The following is a 15,847-nucleotide window of genomic DNA, read 5'->3' as shown; positions in this document are numbered from 1 at the left end:
CAGGTCACCTTTCTTCTTTTTACATGATACAGACTGAGCTAGTGTCAATAAGTGACTCTGTAATCCATCATCTGATAGTTAGAAAAAGTAAGACACTCTCCTAAGGAGGTCTAGTGGTGTTATATAAGTGATCATGCTGGCTAAACAAAGCTGAGGTGATGGCCTATTGTAAATTCATCACCTTTAACACTAAAGACAGATACTCCCCATTTTTCATCCTGAAGCTTTAAAAGACCTGAAGGAACCTCCTAGCACCACACAACCTTGTCACACTCGAAGTAGCCCAGAGAGCGTCAAACTCACATCACTGTGGCAAAGTCTGACCATAATCTGAACTCAATACTCAATGCTACTGCCAAATGCAGTGTTCTTCTCAAGGCTGTCATGCACTCCCTAAAGGACCTCATAGCCAAAATTCCTCACTATACATGTAAATTGACAAACATCAGTACTTTATGGACAAAATAAGCACCGCAAGTCTTAACGTCAGCAGCACATAAATCTCACACTGACAAACAATAACACAGCCTTACCTCACAGTATTACCTCAATACTTAAAAAATATCACTTCTGGGAAAAAGATCTAAATTATTTCTTCAAACAATAACAACTAATATTAATATAATTTGTGGGTAAATGTGCTCTTTTTTTTCTTGTTGTTTTAGATCGTGCAAACTCGACCCAATGGTATTGGAGCGGTTTACATGAGCACCAGTTACATTACACAAGGACACATTAATTTTTGGTAGATACAGGGAGATTTATGATTAGCCCAGAATCACAGGGTGGTGAGCCAACACCTGGACTCAAAACTGGTTCCCCAGTTCCAAAATAGGAGCCCTGGCTGTTATACCACAACCTCTACCCTAATCTGAGGGGGAAGCCTGGAAAGTGGACATTCAATGGGAAGAGTGCCTTGCAAACGATGTGAAAGCCCCACAAACTTGCAAGTTTGCTGGCATTCACAAAGGTACATTTAAACGTTGATGTATTCTTGTCAGGGGAAAAGAAGATTGTTTTTTGAAGGATGCACTGTAGAAGGAATAATCTTTAAATTCGTGAGGTGTAGGAGAAGGGGATTGTCTAAATGAAAATCAGAATCTCTCTGAAAGAAATATGTTATGTGTGGCCACCTTTTCATGAGCGTTAAAGCAAATGTGTAACTCTGCACCATGCACATTGACAAACGTGTATGTATTTCTGGAAAACTACTGTAGTGATAATTGGTGCTTTAAATGGGCTGGTACTTTCAGGGATTGAGAACCTGTACTTTGTTCATTTTCAAGTGAGAGTACCTGCACTTCTCAGCAGAGGTTCAATATGTTTAATGGGGGAGTACCAGCACTTCGCTGTAGGAAGAAGGTACTCTGGATTAGTAAATAGCCACACTTTTCCATTTTATGTCTCAGTCATACTGTCTCTATAGTGCTCTCCGATGTTTTGTTGAAACACAAATTATGTGTCATCTACCCTGAACTAAGTGTAAGCCTAAAGGAGCATATGTATGATTAACATCTGAGCCTTTAGTAGATCACAATTTGTGTACTAAAAAGGAATAATGTTGTTGGTCAAAATTTATTTTTAGATAGTACACGCCTTAATAGTGACATTGCTTTTAGGGAAATACGCAGCTGCCTTCTTTGAAATATTTTTTAATATTCTTTAAATGCATTCGCTCCTCGCACATCTTGCAGGACTGTGCATTTGTTCTTTGCTTTGGTAATTAACATTTGTGTGCAAGTCGTTTTTAAAACGTTTGAAGACTGATATGGCTAGTTCTGTTTTTATTGCTTTTTTCTACATCAGACTAGCTTTTAACATTAGTTCTCTGTGAAGTTGCGCTCAGCATGGCTCCTGTCATGACATGAAATGTGCTGGGTAGCATATGGATGTCTCTTTCACGGCGCCATTTCAAAACGTATTTATTTTCTATGCAGGGCAAGTAAAGTTTCCCTTTCTAGTTGAATTTGTGGTACGAAATATAGGCTTATTATTTATTAGCACTCGTGAATCAGGTCGGGTAGCCCAGCAATCAGGTTTGTATGGCAGCATGTCGTCATCTGCAAGGGAATTTGCAAAAGAACCCTCGCCTATGACCAGACCACACCACAGTGATTGCACTTTTCCGGGCACAAGACAGTAGTTCATTTTATGAAACAAACATTACAGAATTTCAAATTACTTACTGCCTTTTGTTGCTTTTAAATATAGGCCTTCTGTGAGAAGCGCTGCTTGCCTCATCAAATGTCTAAAACTGCAGCTGCGCAGAAGGCTTAGGCGGGCGAAAAGTCGCATATATTGGTAGTTAATATTGCGGAGCTGATATTATTGCAGTTTTCTGTTAGCACCTCAATATTTCTATATCACATCTACGAGATTGTGAAAAGAGGTCATTACTATAGCAAAATCACAGGAGTCAAAACATGTAGATTGTATGAAATTAAGGTTGGGAATGTTTTGTTTGCGAAAATGTGTTATCGCTACACTCTAAATGACAGTTGTAGTTGTGATATGTTTTACTAATCTGTTTTGCAATGTCGTTTTTAAGGCATTTGCAGTGTAATGGAATGCCACTTGCTCTAATGCAAGGCACTATATAATAGTATGTTGTTTTTATAAGCAAGATGGAAAACTAATATTTCATTGATTGATTGCAAATATTTTGTATATATATAAATACAGATAGATAGATAGATAGATAGATAGATAGATAGATAGAGAGATAGAGAGATAGATAGATAGAGAGATAGATAGAGAGATAGATAGATAGGTACGTGTGTGCATACACATATGCATGTGTTTTAGAGAAATGTAGCAATTCTAAACTGTTGTCTATTGCTTTTTTTCCAGACGGAATATGCACGGTTTGAAAATGGTCGATTTGTATATAGAATTAATCGCTCACCGATGTGTGAATATATGATTAATTTTATTCACAAGCTCAAACACTTACCCGAAAAATACATGATGAACAGCGTTTTGGAAAATTTTACTATTTTATTGGTAAGTTCCTATGGAATGACACAGGGGTCCATGCACTTAACTTGCTTGACCATATCTCTCTTTAGTGTAAGCTAAGTTTAATTAAGCTGTAGCTAATCATTTTGTATTCCTGAATGTCTGTTTCTTGCAGCCTTTTTCTTAAGTGAGAGAGTCCATTTGTTCTTCTCTATGTAACCTATTCCCGTCCATCACATCTTCGTCAATTACACCCTCCGCAGTTCGCTGCCCATCTCTGTATCCGCTGTTGACAGAAATGCATTTTAGTGTACACACATCTTGTTGGCCATTGGCTTAGCTCTCTGTTTTTAGTTGATTTTGGGGTCTGTTCCCCTTGCTCATGGTTCTTTTTCCCCTGATTTGGTCCCATAAATCTTCCACAACCACCCTCTCCGTATCTTGGAGTGCCCACCTCTTAGGCTACTAAACGTTTGACTTTCCTTGGGAACCTTGTCTCAAGATTCCTTCGTGTTCCATGATAGATCTATAACTTCTTCACTCCTTCCTACACATTGCCTATCTGTTTTTTCTTTCCTCAACTGTTTTTCTCTTTCTTCATTAAAATAAATATTGACTGTATTCCACAATCACTTTCCCCTTTCCCTATTTCTGAGGGAAAATTATTATTTCAAAATCTTTCTGTTAAAAAGTATTGCGCAATTTGGTAATCACAGTACCATTCTGAGAATGTAATTTCCTTTATTTTTTGCTATCAATTTTAAAAATAACTTGAACTGACACTATTAAGGACACAACATTAGAGAAATGTTGTACCTACCGTCCAACAAATATCTTGAATGTGGCCATTCTGTCATCAAGCGTAGAAAACAAGCATTCGTAAAGAATGTGAAGAATGCCTTAAATATATAATTTAATGAAAAACCCTAGCAAATCACAAGGTATGTTATAAGATGAAGTGGAAAAAATACCTCAAGGCAAATATTTAAAAATGCATTACCAAGGTAAAGGGAATTGCCTACTCTCTCGCAACTCGCTGCTCCTAGAGCACACTATAACAAAGTTACTTCCATCCAACTCCCCCCGGAGGCTGCTCCTTTTGTGTGTGTCCTCGCGGGAGTACCAGTACTTTCTCCAGGGAAAACCGAGAGACAACACGACTTGCTGAACAAGGTCAAATTTTGGCTGACCAACAATAGACCCTTGCCACCCAACCTTGTGGGTACAATCATGAGTGTTAGAAGGGTGGGCTGGCTGGGTTCCCTCCATAAAGATATCGTTGGTGACTTAGTTCTTTTTAGATTTAGGCAGAGACATATTGTCCCGTACCTGCGTACCTGTGCACCCCAAGTGGGAAACAGCCCAACCTCCATCTGGGATTTGCACGATTTTTACACCAGAATGTCGTGGTCCCCCACATCTAGTCCAAAGGCAGGGTGCAACATGTCAATGGGCAGAGGACATCATGCATTGAGTGGCAAAAGTTTTCCTACTCATACCCGTCAGGAATTATTGCTCTATAGTTCTAAGTACTGGAACCCCTATTAATTGTTGGTTGATCACATTTTGACCTGTGTATAGTACTCTATAACCAAGACACTTACTCACACGGGCTGGGCAAAAGTTTTTAACTTGTAGATATTATGTATTATTGTATGTATGCTTTTATTTTATAATGTTTAAACTGTACGCTTTTATGATTTTTGAATCAAAATCGAATAAAGCTATATTGAATTGAATTGCATTACCAAGGTAAAAGGCAAATATTTTTGTGATGCAAAGGTACTTGAATTGGTAAGATCACTGTGACTTACTGAAGAAAAAAATGTTTAAAAAACGGATTTAAGAAAAATTCTCTAGCAATAAAACAACTTTGCTTGACTAAAAGACAAATCAATCAAATAAAGTCTGAGGTGAGCAACTCTCATTGGGTCCTTGCCAAATTTTGCAACCAGCATCATTTTATGATACTGTATTTGGATACATGTGCTGTCTTCAGAGTTCATGGATTTCTCAATTGTTAGAGCGTTGTATTGTGATGTCAGTCCGGGTTATTTCCATTGTCACCATGCCTCAAAGGCATGAGTAAATCTTAACTCCGTCACAGTGTACAGTGGAAATCGGCTGTGATGTTCTTTCCAGAATGGAGGTTAGATACACTCTAGGTCTGAGAATGTAAAATGGGACATAATTTTGGGATTCTACTTTATGCTTGGTAGCGAAATTCCTGAAATTGTGCTACATAATTATGCCTCTGCTTGCAGCAAAATTACAGCATGGAAGCACAGACACAACCTGAACTCCCAGAATACAAGCGGTGGTGCATTTTGTGCTATTTTCGTGTTTGAAATATGCCCTCAAAGCAAATAATGCCATTAGGGTATCTTTTGCTTTAGAATATAGTGCTAAATGACAGATTTGCATTTCACCTAGTTTTGCTTATTTTCTCTAAAGGCTTGCAGAATCACTCGATTGCAAATTAGATAAAATTCACACACCTCTTTTCCAGGCCATTCATCACAGATGGCTGGCACACATATAAACACTTCTGGCTATTTGCTCTCTCCAAAGACAATCCAAGACTTTTGATTCATAGAGTGCAGATCTTTTCTACCCAGAGAGTTATAATGGGCATTTTTTGGGAACATTTCAGGATTGCTGCATGATGAAGCCAGCTTACCAGGTGGTCTGCAGCTGGCATCACTTTATCAGAATTTATATTATTCAGGGCAAAAAGAGTCTGTCCTCATGAATGTTTTTGTGGTGCTTTGTAAGAACCTAAGTATCCCCAGGAAATAACATGCATAATTGCATCTGAATTGATCCATCCCTATCTCTATTAAACATTAGGGGTCAACACAGGCACTGACATAACTCTTGTGTTGTAGATATTCCTCCAGAAAACTTGTGGAATTTCCCATCGTAAAACCAAGGAGTTTGATTTTACTGTGGCCTATATTTTGGATGCAACCCCCTATAGAAAGAGCCTTACAAGTTAGTGCAGGTAAATTAATATTGTTCCAAAGCATTACTTCCTTTGCCATGACTTATCCACAACCACTTCAGAATGTCTGGTGTTAATGTAAACTGCTGTTCCAGTGTATTAGCTGGGGAAGTAGCCAATGGAAGTCTTGCACAACCATTTTTGGTAGCTACTAGACCCATTCTTCCTCAAGCCTAATGGAGTAGAGGGTATTGTCAGCAACTAACCAAGAGCCGGGATTCATAGTAACCCAGAAGTATGATGCTTGGATGAACCTGGAAATTGACTCATTTTGCAGAAAATCCTAGTAACAGTATATCTGAAAAAATGTAAACCTTCTGTTTAGAGAACATCCAGATATAAGATAAGGGTATCCTCAAATCAGTACAATTCTATTTGCTTTTTGCTTTGGAGCTTTCCCCAACCAAACAGAATTAGCTGTTTGAGACAGTAAGGCTGGCCTGTGAATCTGCATATTTTCTGAGCCACAGATAACTTTAAATGAATGTGTGCTTCATCAAGAAGTACCACCAGTCTCACAAAGCTAGACATGACTGCCTTTTGCTAACCTGCTTTCTTATCTCACTAACCAGATAACATTTTCTACAGGCCAGCGGCCTATAGCATACCAGCAAAATCCTTCCAGGTTCTGGGAAAAAAGTAGGTCCATTAAAACTCACTGGTCCTGGGGCCTCAGTGCACCTTTATTTGAGCATATTAGTAGTACTAAAAGAATATCTTAAAGCTACTTTTAACTTTGCCTCCTAACTATAAATTTATGTTTTTACCACAGTACCTATACTCATAAAACTTAACTATTTTAACCACTTTTTAAGATATTTTAATTTCAGGTGATACAATATTAATATATCAGACTAAGAGCCTGATTTATATTTTGGCAGACACGTTACTCCATCCACTGAAGTATAAACCCATTATATCCTATTGGATTTATACTAAGGTGAACGCGATAACCATCACTGTTGTGACGGAGTAATCCATCTGCCAAGATCTAAATCAGGCTCCACATACTCAGTCTATCTATGTCTCTGAGAAACAGATATTGTATTTTGACGGTATGTAAAGAGTACACCACAAAATAGTTCATATTTCAGTTGCAGTACAGAAGTACAGCGCACGTTTTAATAATTCCATAATTCACCTTTTCATATGACTTCATTAATGGATAAATGTTCGTGTAAATCAGTATCAGATTGTAAGAAACACAGAAATATGTTATATGTTGATCGCTCATGAATAGCACACCAGAGAGATAGCTAACATACAGCTGATGGCTTACCTGGAGGAGGCTAAACTCCTACACACTTCCCAATCAGGGTTTCGGGCAGGATATTCGACCGAAACTGCCTTATTGCGGGCTACAGAGACCCTGAGGCAGGGCGCAGATGCAGGACACACCATGGCACTGGTCATGCTTGACCTTAGTGCAGCGTTCGACACTGTTGCACACATTACCTTGCTACAGTGTCTGAACAAAGGTGGTGTGGTTGGTCGGGCGCTGGGCTGGCTGAAATCCTTCCTGACCGGCAGAAGCTTCCAGGTCCAGAGAGGCTCTTTTCAATCGGCTGAAATAGCACTGGATCAGGGGGTGCCTCAGGGCTCGGCCCTGAGTCCCACCCTATTTAATTTGTACATGGCCCCCTTAGCAGAAGTAGTGCAATCGTTTGGCACAGAGATAGTATCCTACGCCGACGATACTCAACTGCTGATCACCCTTTCCCAAGTACCGTCAGGTGGAGCAGACAACTTTAGAGCTTGTATGCAGGCATTAGCTGTATGGATGGATAATCATTGCCTGAAGCTGAATGGTTAAAAAACGGAGGTACTGGTGGTAGGTGGTGATAAACGGAAATGGGCTGGCGATTGGTGGCCTAAGTGTCTGAGGGTAGCACCTATTCCGTGCGTCGAAGCCAAGAATCTATGGATCTGAGTAGACCCTACACTCTCCTATGAGTCGCATATTAGGTGGGTGGTCGGAAAGTGTTTTGGGATACTCAAGATCTTACATAAAACCCTGGATCTGCTCCCCCTGGAGGCAAGACGCATGATGACCCAGGCCTTGATCACCTCCCGGATTGATTATGGGAATGTCCTCTTTCTGGGAGCATCCTGTAAAAGCATAGGGCGGCTTCAGGTACTACAAAATGCGGTAGCGCGGCTTGTGCTCAGACTCCCCAGAAGAGCGGCATCCAGTGCAGCTCTGGCGGCCCTCCACTGGCTGCCTGTTAAAAAAAGAATACTGTTTAAAGCCCTCTTGACTTGTCATTGGATCTTGTGGCAGAAGGCTCCCCCATATCTGGCTGACTTGATCACCAGATATGAGCCAGAACGAGCACTGCGGTCCTGTGGAATGGGCACTTTGGTGACCCATCGATTTAAGAGGGCAAAAATGGGAGGTCGCTCTTTTAGATTGATTGCTGCCATAAGTTGGAATAAACTTCCACTTAACCTGCGTCTTGAGCCAACAGAAAGGAAGTTTCGCTGTCTGTTAAAAGCTCACTTGTTTACATGCTAGTTGGGTTCTGGTATCTGCTGCTGGTTAGCTCTTATGTCTTTTTTGGCCCGACAATCCTACAGCGCGGGGACACGCCGAGATGGCGCAGCCATAGCGCTCTACAAACTTCTTTATTATTATTATTAGAAAAGGTGCATTTAAATTTAAAAACAATCTGAACCCATTCCTATGCCAAAGTGCTAAAAGCCTTAAACAAATGATGACAATGTGAGTGAATTAACTTGGCACATCCTGTCATAGACCTTGTGGGATTATTTCAAGTGCATGCTTTATATTCATTTTAAGTTAGAAATAGTGAAACCCCCTAGGAGATGATGAAGACGCTCAATCCAAGAAAAAAGGTGACACACTCACAAAAGCTTCTTGGAACTTTGTGACATTAACTACATCCATACCTCATTATGGAATGTAAAAACTAATATGTAAAACGCCTAGGTGAAAGAAAATCTTTGGTTCAGTGTGTTAGGGGACTCTGACTCCTGCACTAATTCTTGCGCAGTAAACCTTGCATTTCAGTTTTACTAACTGGAAGCCATGTATACCAGTCTCTGGTTTAGTGCTGGAAATTGGTTACAATAAATAATCCTTTATCTATTACTATTCTTCTATTTGATTGCTAATCTTCAAACAGTAATGATTCTCTTTTTTTTCCTTCACCACTCACCATCTTCATCCCCATTATTGCTGAAACCATTGTGCACAGATGATATTGTTAAACAGATCCACAGCTCCTTGTTCTCTTTGATAAACTTGACACCAATAACACTGCCCATGATCACAAAGCCAAAATGTTATTTCTTAGTGCCAAAGAACAATTACACCATTGTCATAGAACATTTAGGGGCGACCTACCATCTGCAAGTGTAAGGAGTATGCTGCTTTTATGAAGGTATTCAAGTTCAGTATTCACATTGACACAAGCCACAATTTGCAATGTTGTCCTCCCCCAATATTCAACTGATTATTTTGTAAGACCAAAAAGTATGCACCTGGTACACATACATTTCTTTCCCAAATACATATTATGTTCTTTTATGCACCAACTAGATATTTGTTCAATGAAATTACCAGTCAATAGAGATATTATCCTAGGTGATTTAAGGCATTTACTAAGAACTACTGCTAGTGAAAATTGCGAAGGAGAGCTTACAGCTTTTGCTTTAGATACATCTAAACACTCATTGGATTGGATAAATATTGAGATTAAAGACCTAAAACTCTCAAAATGTAGAAAAAGTCATTTCGGTAATAACATCACTTAGGTGTAGCATGAATATAGTGGAATTCTGAGACATTTATAAAATGGTTAATATCAAAAGAATATTCCAACGCCGGTATGCAATATACAAAGTTAGCATTATTTTATTTTTACAATTAGACTTCTCAAATGCATGATGAGTAAGTATGTTGTGCATTTAGGGGAACTGCCTTGTTGTGATTGATAAAACATGTCAGTGTTCCATCTAGGCCTACTAACTTTACACTGATAAAAATATGTACCATGATCATTGTCTTACCTTCCCTCTCTGTACACTGCATATATCAAAGACTTTCTACACTGCATACATACAAATTGATTAATACATAATATTGAGTTTTTCATAATGGATTTGCTTTCTTTTTTGTTTTACTTGATCATTGTGAAGGGCAGTTTTGAGTGGGAAAAGAGGTGGGGAAGGTTCTTTCACTCTCACTTCCTATAGGTTAAATAATTCCACTTACCTAAACTCATACAAAAAACATCATATTACATTTTATGCCATATGTCAAGAAAGCGATACAAAAGGGGATGATGGACGGAGCGTTTGAGCAAATCAAACACTCAACTCCAGTCAACTGATCTGGGTTTAATCCATCACCATTCTTTAGCTCACTCCGCCACCCCAGGTCAGACATGGCCATATGCAAATCAGTCTGACCCTGTGCCTCATGGGAACAGTCCAGCCCGAACTGCCAAGCCATATCTTCCCTGGACCGGAAACAAGCATCCTGGGACCGGTTTTGGATTCATAATCCTCATCAGCCAGGCTATCTTGAATCCGGGGGCAAAGTGAGCAAGGGACTCACGTCTGAACATACCCTGCCACACTTAGGGCGAACAAAGCGATACAAAAGGGGATGATGGACGGAGCGTTTGAGCAAATCAAACACTCAACTCCAGTCAACTGATCTGGGTTTAATCCATCACCATTCTTTAGCTCACTCCGCCACCCCAGGTCAGACATGGCCATATGCAAATCTGTCTGACCCTGTGCCTCATGGGAACAGTCCAGCCCGAACTGCCAAGCCATATCTTCCCTGGACCGGAAACAAGCATCCAGTGACCGGTTTCGGATTCATAATCCTCATCAGGCAGGCTATCTTGAATCCAGTGGCAAAGTGAGAAAGGGACTCACGTCTGAGCATACCCTGCCACACTTAGGGCAAACAAACTATACAAAAGGGGATGATGGACGGAGCGTTTGAGCAAATCAAACACTCAACTCCAGTCAACTGATCTGGGTTTAATCCATCACCATTCTTTAGCCCACTCCGCCACCCCAGTTCAGACATGGCCATATGCAAATCAGTCTGACCCTTTGCCTCATGGGAATAGTCCAGCCCGAACTGCCAAGCCATATGTTCCCTGGACCGGAAACAAGCATCCTGGGACCGGTTTCGGATTCATAATCCTTATCAACCAGGCTATCTTGAATCCAGTGGCAAAGTGAGCAAGGGACTCACGTCTGAGCATACCCTGCCACACTTAGGGCGAACAAAGCGATACAAAAGAGGATGATGGACGCAGCGTTTGAGCAAATCAAACAATCACCCCCAGTCAACTTATCTGGGTTTACTCCATCACCATTCTTTAGCCCACTCCGCCACCCCAGTTCAGACATGGCCATATGCAAATCAGTCTGACCCTGTGCCTCATGGGAACAGTCCAGCCCAAACTGCCAAGCCATATCTTCCCTGGACCGGAAACAAGCATACTGGGACCGGTTTCAGATTCATAATCCTCATCAGCCAGGCTATCTTGAATCCAGTGGCAAAGTGTGCAAGGGACTCATGTCTGAGCATACCCTGCCACACTTAGAGTGAACAAAGCGATACAAAAGGGGATGATGGACAGAGCGTTTGTGCAAATCAAACACTCACCCCCCAGTCAACTGATCTGGGTTTAATCCATCACCATTCTTTAGCCCACTCCGCCACCCCAGTTCAGACATGGCCATATGCAAATCAGTCTGACCTCGTGCCTCATGGGAACAGTCCGGCCCGAACTGCCAAGCCATATCTTCCCTGGACCGGAAACAAGCATCCTGGGACCGGTTTCGGATTCATAATCCTCATCAGCCAGGCTATCTTGAATCCAGTGGCAAAGTGAGCTAGGGACTCACGTCTGAGCATACCCTGCCACACTTAGAGCGAACAAAGCAATACAAAAGGGGATGATGGAAGGAGCGTTTTGCAAATCAAACACTCACCCCCAGTCAACTGATCTGGGTTTAATCCATCACCATTCTTTAGCCCACTCCGCCACCCCAGTTCAGACATGGCCATATGCAAATCAGTCTGACCCTGTGCCTCATGGGAACAGTCCAGCCCGACCTGCCGAGCCATATCTTCCCTGGACCGGAAACAAGCATCCTGGGACCGGTTTCGGATTCATAATCCTCATCAGCCAGGCTATCTTGAATCCAGTGGCAAAGTGAGCTAGGGACTCACGTCTGAGCATACCCTGCCACACTTAGAGCGAACAAAACAATACAAAAGGGGATGATGGAAGGAGCGTTTTGCAATTCAAACACTCACCCCCAGTCAACTGATCTGGGTTTAATCCATCACCATTCTTTAGCCCACTCGGCCACCCCAGTTCAGTTATGGCGATATGCAAATCAGTCTGACCCTGTGCCTCATGGGAACAGTCCAGCCTGAACTGCCAAGCCATATCTTCCCTGGACCGGAAACAAGCATCCTGGGACCGGTTTTGGATTCATAATTTTCATCAGCCAGGCTATCTTGAATCCAGTGGCAAAGTGAGCAAGGGATTCACATCTGAGCAGACCCGGCCACACTTAGGGCGAACAAAGCAATACAAAAGGGGATGATGGACGGAGCGTTTGAGCAAATCAAACACTCACCCCCAGTCAACCGATCTGGGTTTAATCAATCACCATTCTTTAGCCCACTCCACCACCCCAGTTCAGACATGGCCATATGCAAATCAGTCTAACCCTGTGCCTCATGGGAACAGTCCAGCCTGAACTGCCAAGCCCTATCTTCCCTGGACCGGAAACAAGCATCCTGGGACCGGTGTCGGATTCATAATCCTCATCAGCCAGCCTATCTTGAATCCAGTGGCAAAGTGAGCAAGGGACTCACGTCTGAGCATACCCTGCCACACTTAGGGCGAACAAAGCGATACAAAAGGGGATGATGGACGGAGCGTTTGAGCAAATGAAACACTCACCCCCAGTCAACTGATCTGGGTTTAATCCATCACCATTCTTTAGCCCACTCCGCCACCCCAGTTCAGACATGGCCAAATGCAAATCAGTCTGACCCTGTGCCTCATGGGAACAGTCCAGCCCGAACTGCGAAGCCATATCGTCCCTGGACCGGAAACAAGCATCCTGGGACCGGTTTCGGATTCATAATCCTCATCAGTCAGGCTATCTTGAATCCAGTGCCAAAGTGAGCAAGGGACTTACGTCGGAGCATACCCTGCCACACTTAGGGCGCACAAAGCGATACAAAAGGGGATGATGGACGGAGCGTTTGAGCAAATCAAACACTCACCCCCAGTCAACTGATCTGGGTTTAATCCATCACCATTTATTAGCTCACTCAGCCACCCCAGTTCAAACATGGCCATATGCAAATTTGCTCAAACGCTTCGTCCATCATCCCATCAGCCTCTTGTGTGTGCATATGTGCTCTTTATGTGTGCATGTATTCTTTTGTTTGTGTGTCTGTGTGTGTGGTGGCCATGACAAATGCAGAACTTGATGAATAAAAGAAGGAATGCCTAAAGAAATTTCCAAGAGGTAACAGTGAGCCTGCAAAGCAAACGATGGTGCATACATGCATTGTAGGATGATCCAAAGCTTCTTTAAGGGTTTCGAAAATCTAAAATACTGGATTTTCTCACAGTTTTCCTGGTTGGAGCACTCACATTTCTCCCACATTTAAGGGCTAGATTTAGATCTCAGGAGATGGGTTACTCTGTCATAACGGTGATGGGTATCCTGTCAGCCAAAATATAAATCTCATTATCTCCTATGGTAGTAACCCATCACCATGATCTTAATCAGGCCCTAAGTCAAGATGTCTACTCTGGTTGTAGATAAAAACAAATGTGATTTTGTTTTTTTTAATTAAGTTGTTCCTTCCAAAGAAACACCCCAGTGCCAAAAATGTGTTTTCATGAGTGCTCAAAAATTAAGACACTTTGCACGTTGCATTTGTGGCAAAACCTGTGGTTACAATGATTTTCATTTGAGACCCTGGTCCATTAATGCAAGGGATGCATATTATGCACAAGTTCCACTCATAGTTCAATTACATGTGAATTAGCAACAATTGTAAGTAACACGCAGTTATGGTCCTATTTTAATGTAGGAGGAGCCTCTGGTCATATTTTACTTAAGTAACCCTAGCTGTTTGTGAATTGCAAATTGATACTTCAAGTAAATACTTCCGATAATATGTAGTGTATAAGTAAGACATTCTGTTTTTCTGAAGGGTGTTTTAAATGATTCGGGCATCACTGTGTATTTAATCAAAACTAGCACATCTTGCTAGCTTCCTGGGCGCTTACTTTAGTAATGAGTACATTGCTTTATTCATGTAGCTGAATATAATTAATTTCCCCTTTTTGGTATTTATTGTTTTAAACTTTAATCTGTGTTTATCCGTCTTATGGTTTGTACTAATCTTGTATTTATACATATTTATTTTAAGTTTTGTTAAAAACAAAATAAGATGCAACTGGTATATTCCCACATTAATTTAGCCAATCAAAGAACACTTACACGTGCATGTCTGACAGGCTTTGCTTTAAAATGTAGACATGTATATTATAGATGTATATTCAACTGAAAAACATTATCATTGTAGTGCAAATATTGAAATGATCTAAGCATTATAACCTTGCTCCTTTTTTAAATTTGTGTGCTTATCAGTCCATACCTATTGGGCAGGCTAGTGTGAATGACCGCCGCCCTGTGACTCACTCAAAAGATGTCCTATTTTCCATTTTACTTCATTTAAAAACACAGAGACAGGTACTTAGAAGCTTTTCGTGTATATATATATATATATATATATATATATATATATATATATATATATATATATATATATATATCAGAGACCTTGTGATTGTGTTTTATTAACATACCATGTCTTCTTTTCCTTATAGGTCGTCACAAACAGAGATACACAGGAGACATTACTCTGCATGGCATGCGTATTCGAAGTTTCGAACAGTGAACATGGTGCACAGCATCACATTTACAGGCTTATCAAGGAATGAACAGTGGTATAACAGTGTACACTCGTTTAAAACTTCATTATGGAAATATACTGTACACCACAACACAAAAGTGACAGTGACTCTGGCCAGATTTCACTTACCTTATTCAGATTCCTGTGTCAGTGAAGTGATTTTATTGTTGATGGTATTCATTGTAGCTGTGAAATTCTGTTACAGTTGTAGAGGTTTATTTCTAAACTCAAATGTTGTTGAAATATGTACAGAACAGTTATTGGAAAAGACTGCATTTGAGAAACCGAGGCCTGTGGAATTATCTTTCGAAAGATGATAATACAACTGACAGCGATATTCACCCTGGGAAACGTTGCAGAATTTTTAATAATTTTCCACTTGTAAAGTTCAAGTGGAATGTGGATTAAATATGAATGTAAATCAGTTCATAAGTTTTTAAAACTTTTTTGAAATGTTATCTTTATATCTACCTGTAACTAGAGGGAAACTTATGGAAGAATGTATTTAGCTAAATTATTTTTGAAAATGAAACATGTTTCTTTTCTGTTCTGACACCAAATGTTGAATATAATGATGAATTGAAACACAAAAACTCGAGCATGGCACACTTTCATGTTTTCTTGAAAAGTTTAACTGTCTTTCTAATACAGTCATTTGGTTAAACAGGTACTGTGCAAAAGAAGTCGCATGAACTTAACATATCTAGTGTTTTTCAACATGTATGATTGTTATGTACAAATAAGATTGGAGTTTGTTAAAAGATGGCTGCTTTTGCAATAACTAGGTACACTTGTCTACTGTAACTGGTTTCTTTTATATGAACAACTGACATTTTCTATAGAATTGAGTCAGAATTTGCTGCCCTGCAATTATT

The 15,847-nt window shown here is 40.6% G+C and overlaps 1 protein-coding gene across 6 annotated transcripts in view; it reads left to right on the top strand.

Moving 5' to 3' along the window:
- TEAD1 (TEA domain transcription factor 1) overlaps window positions 1-15,136 on the top strand; it is a 414,947-nt gene extending 399,811 nt beyond the window's left edge. For all 6 annotated transcript variants that reach the window (XM_086955933.1, XM_086955930.1, XM_086955929.1 and 3 more), the window contains 2 exons: window positions 2,851-3,003; window positions 14,887-15,136. In XM_086955933.1, the coding sequence (XP_086812059.1) occupies window positions 2,851-3,003; window positions 14,887-15,000 (267 nt within the window). In that variant the 3' untranslated portion in view covers window positions 15,001-15,136. The remainder of the gene's footprint in view (window positions 1-2,850; window positions 3,004-14,886) is intronic.
- Window positions 15,137-15,847: the final 711 nt, after the last annotated feature.

Source organism: Lissotriton vulgaris, chromosome 2_1 (assembly GCF_964263255.1).
Source record: "Lissotriton vulgaris chromosome 2_1, aLisVul1.2, whole genome shotgun sequence".
NCBI classification, from domain to species: Eukaryota; Metazoa; Chordata; class Amphibia; order Caudata; family Salamandridae; genus Lissotriton; species Lissotriton vulgaris.
The sequence above is the reverse complement of the archived record's forward strand: the minus strand, read 5'-3'. Positions and strand labels throughout refer to the sequence as shown.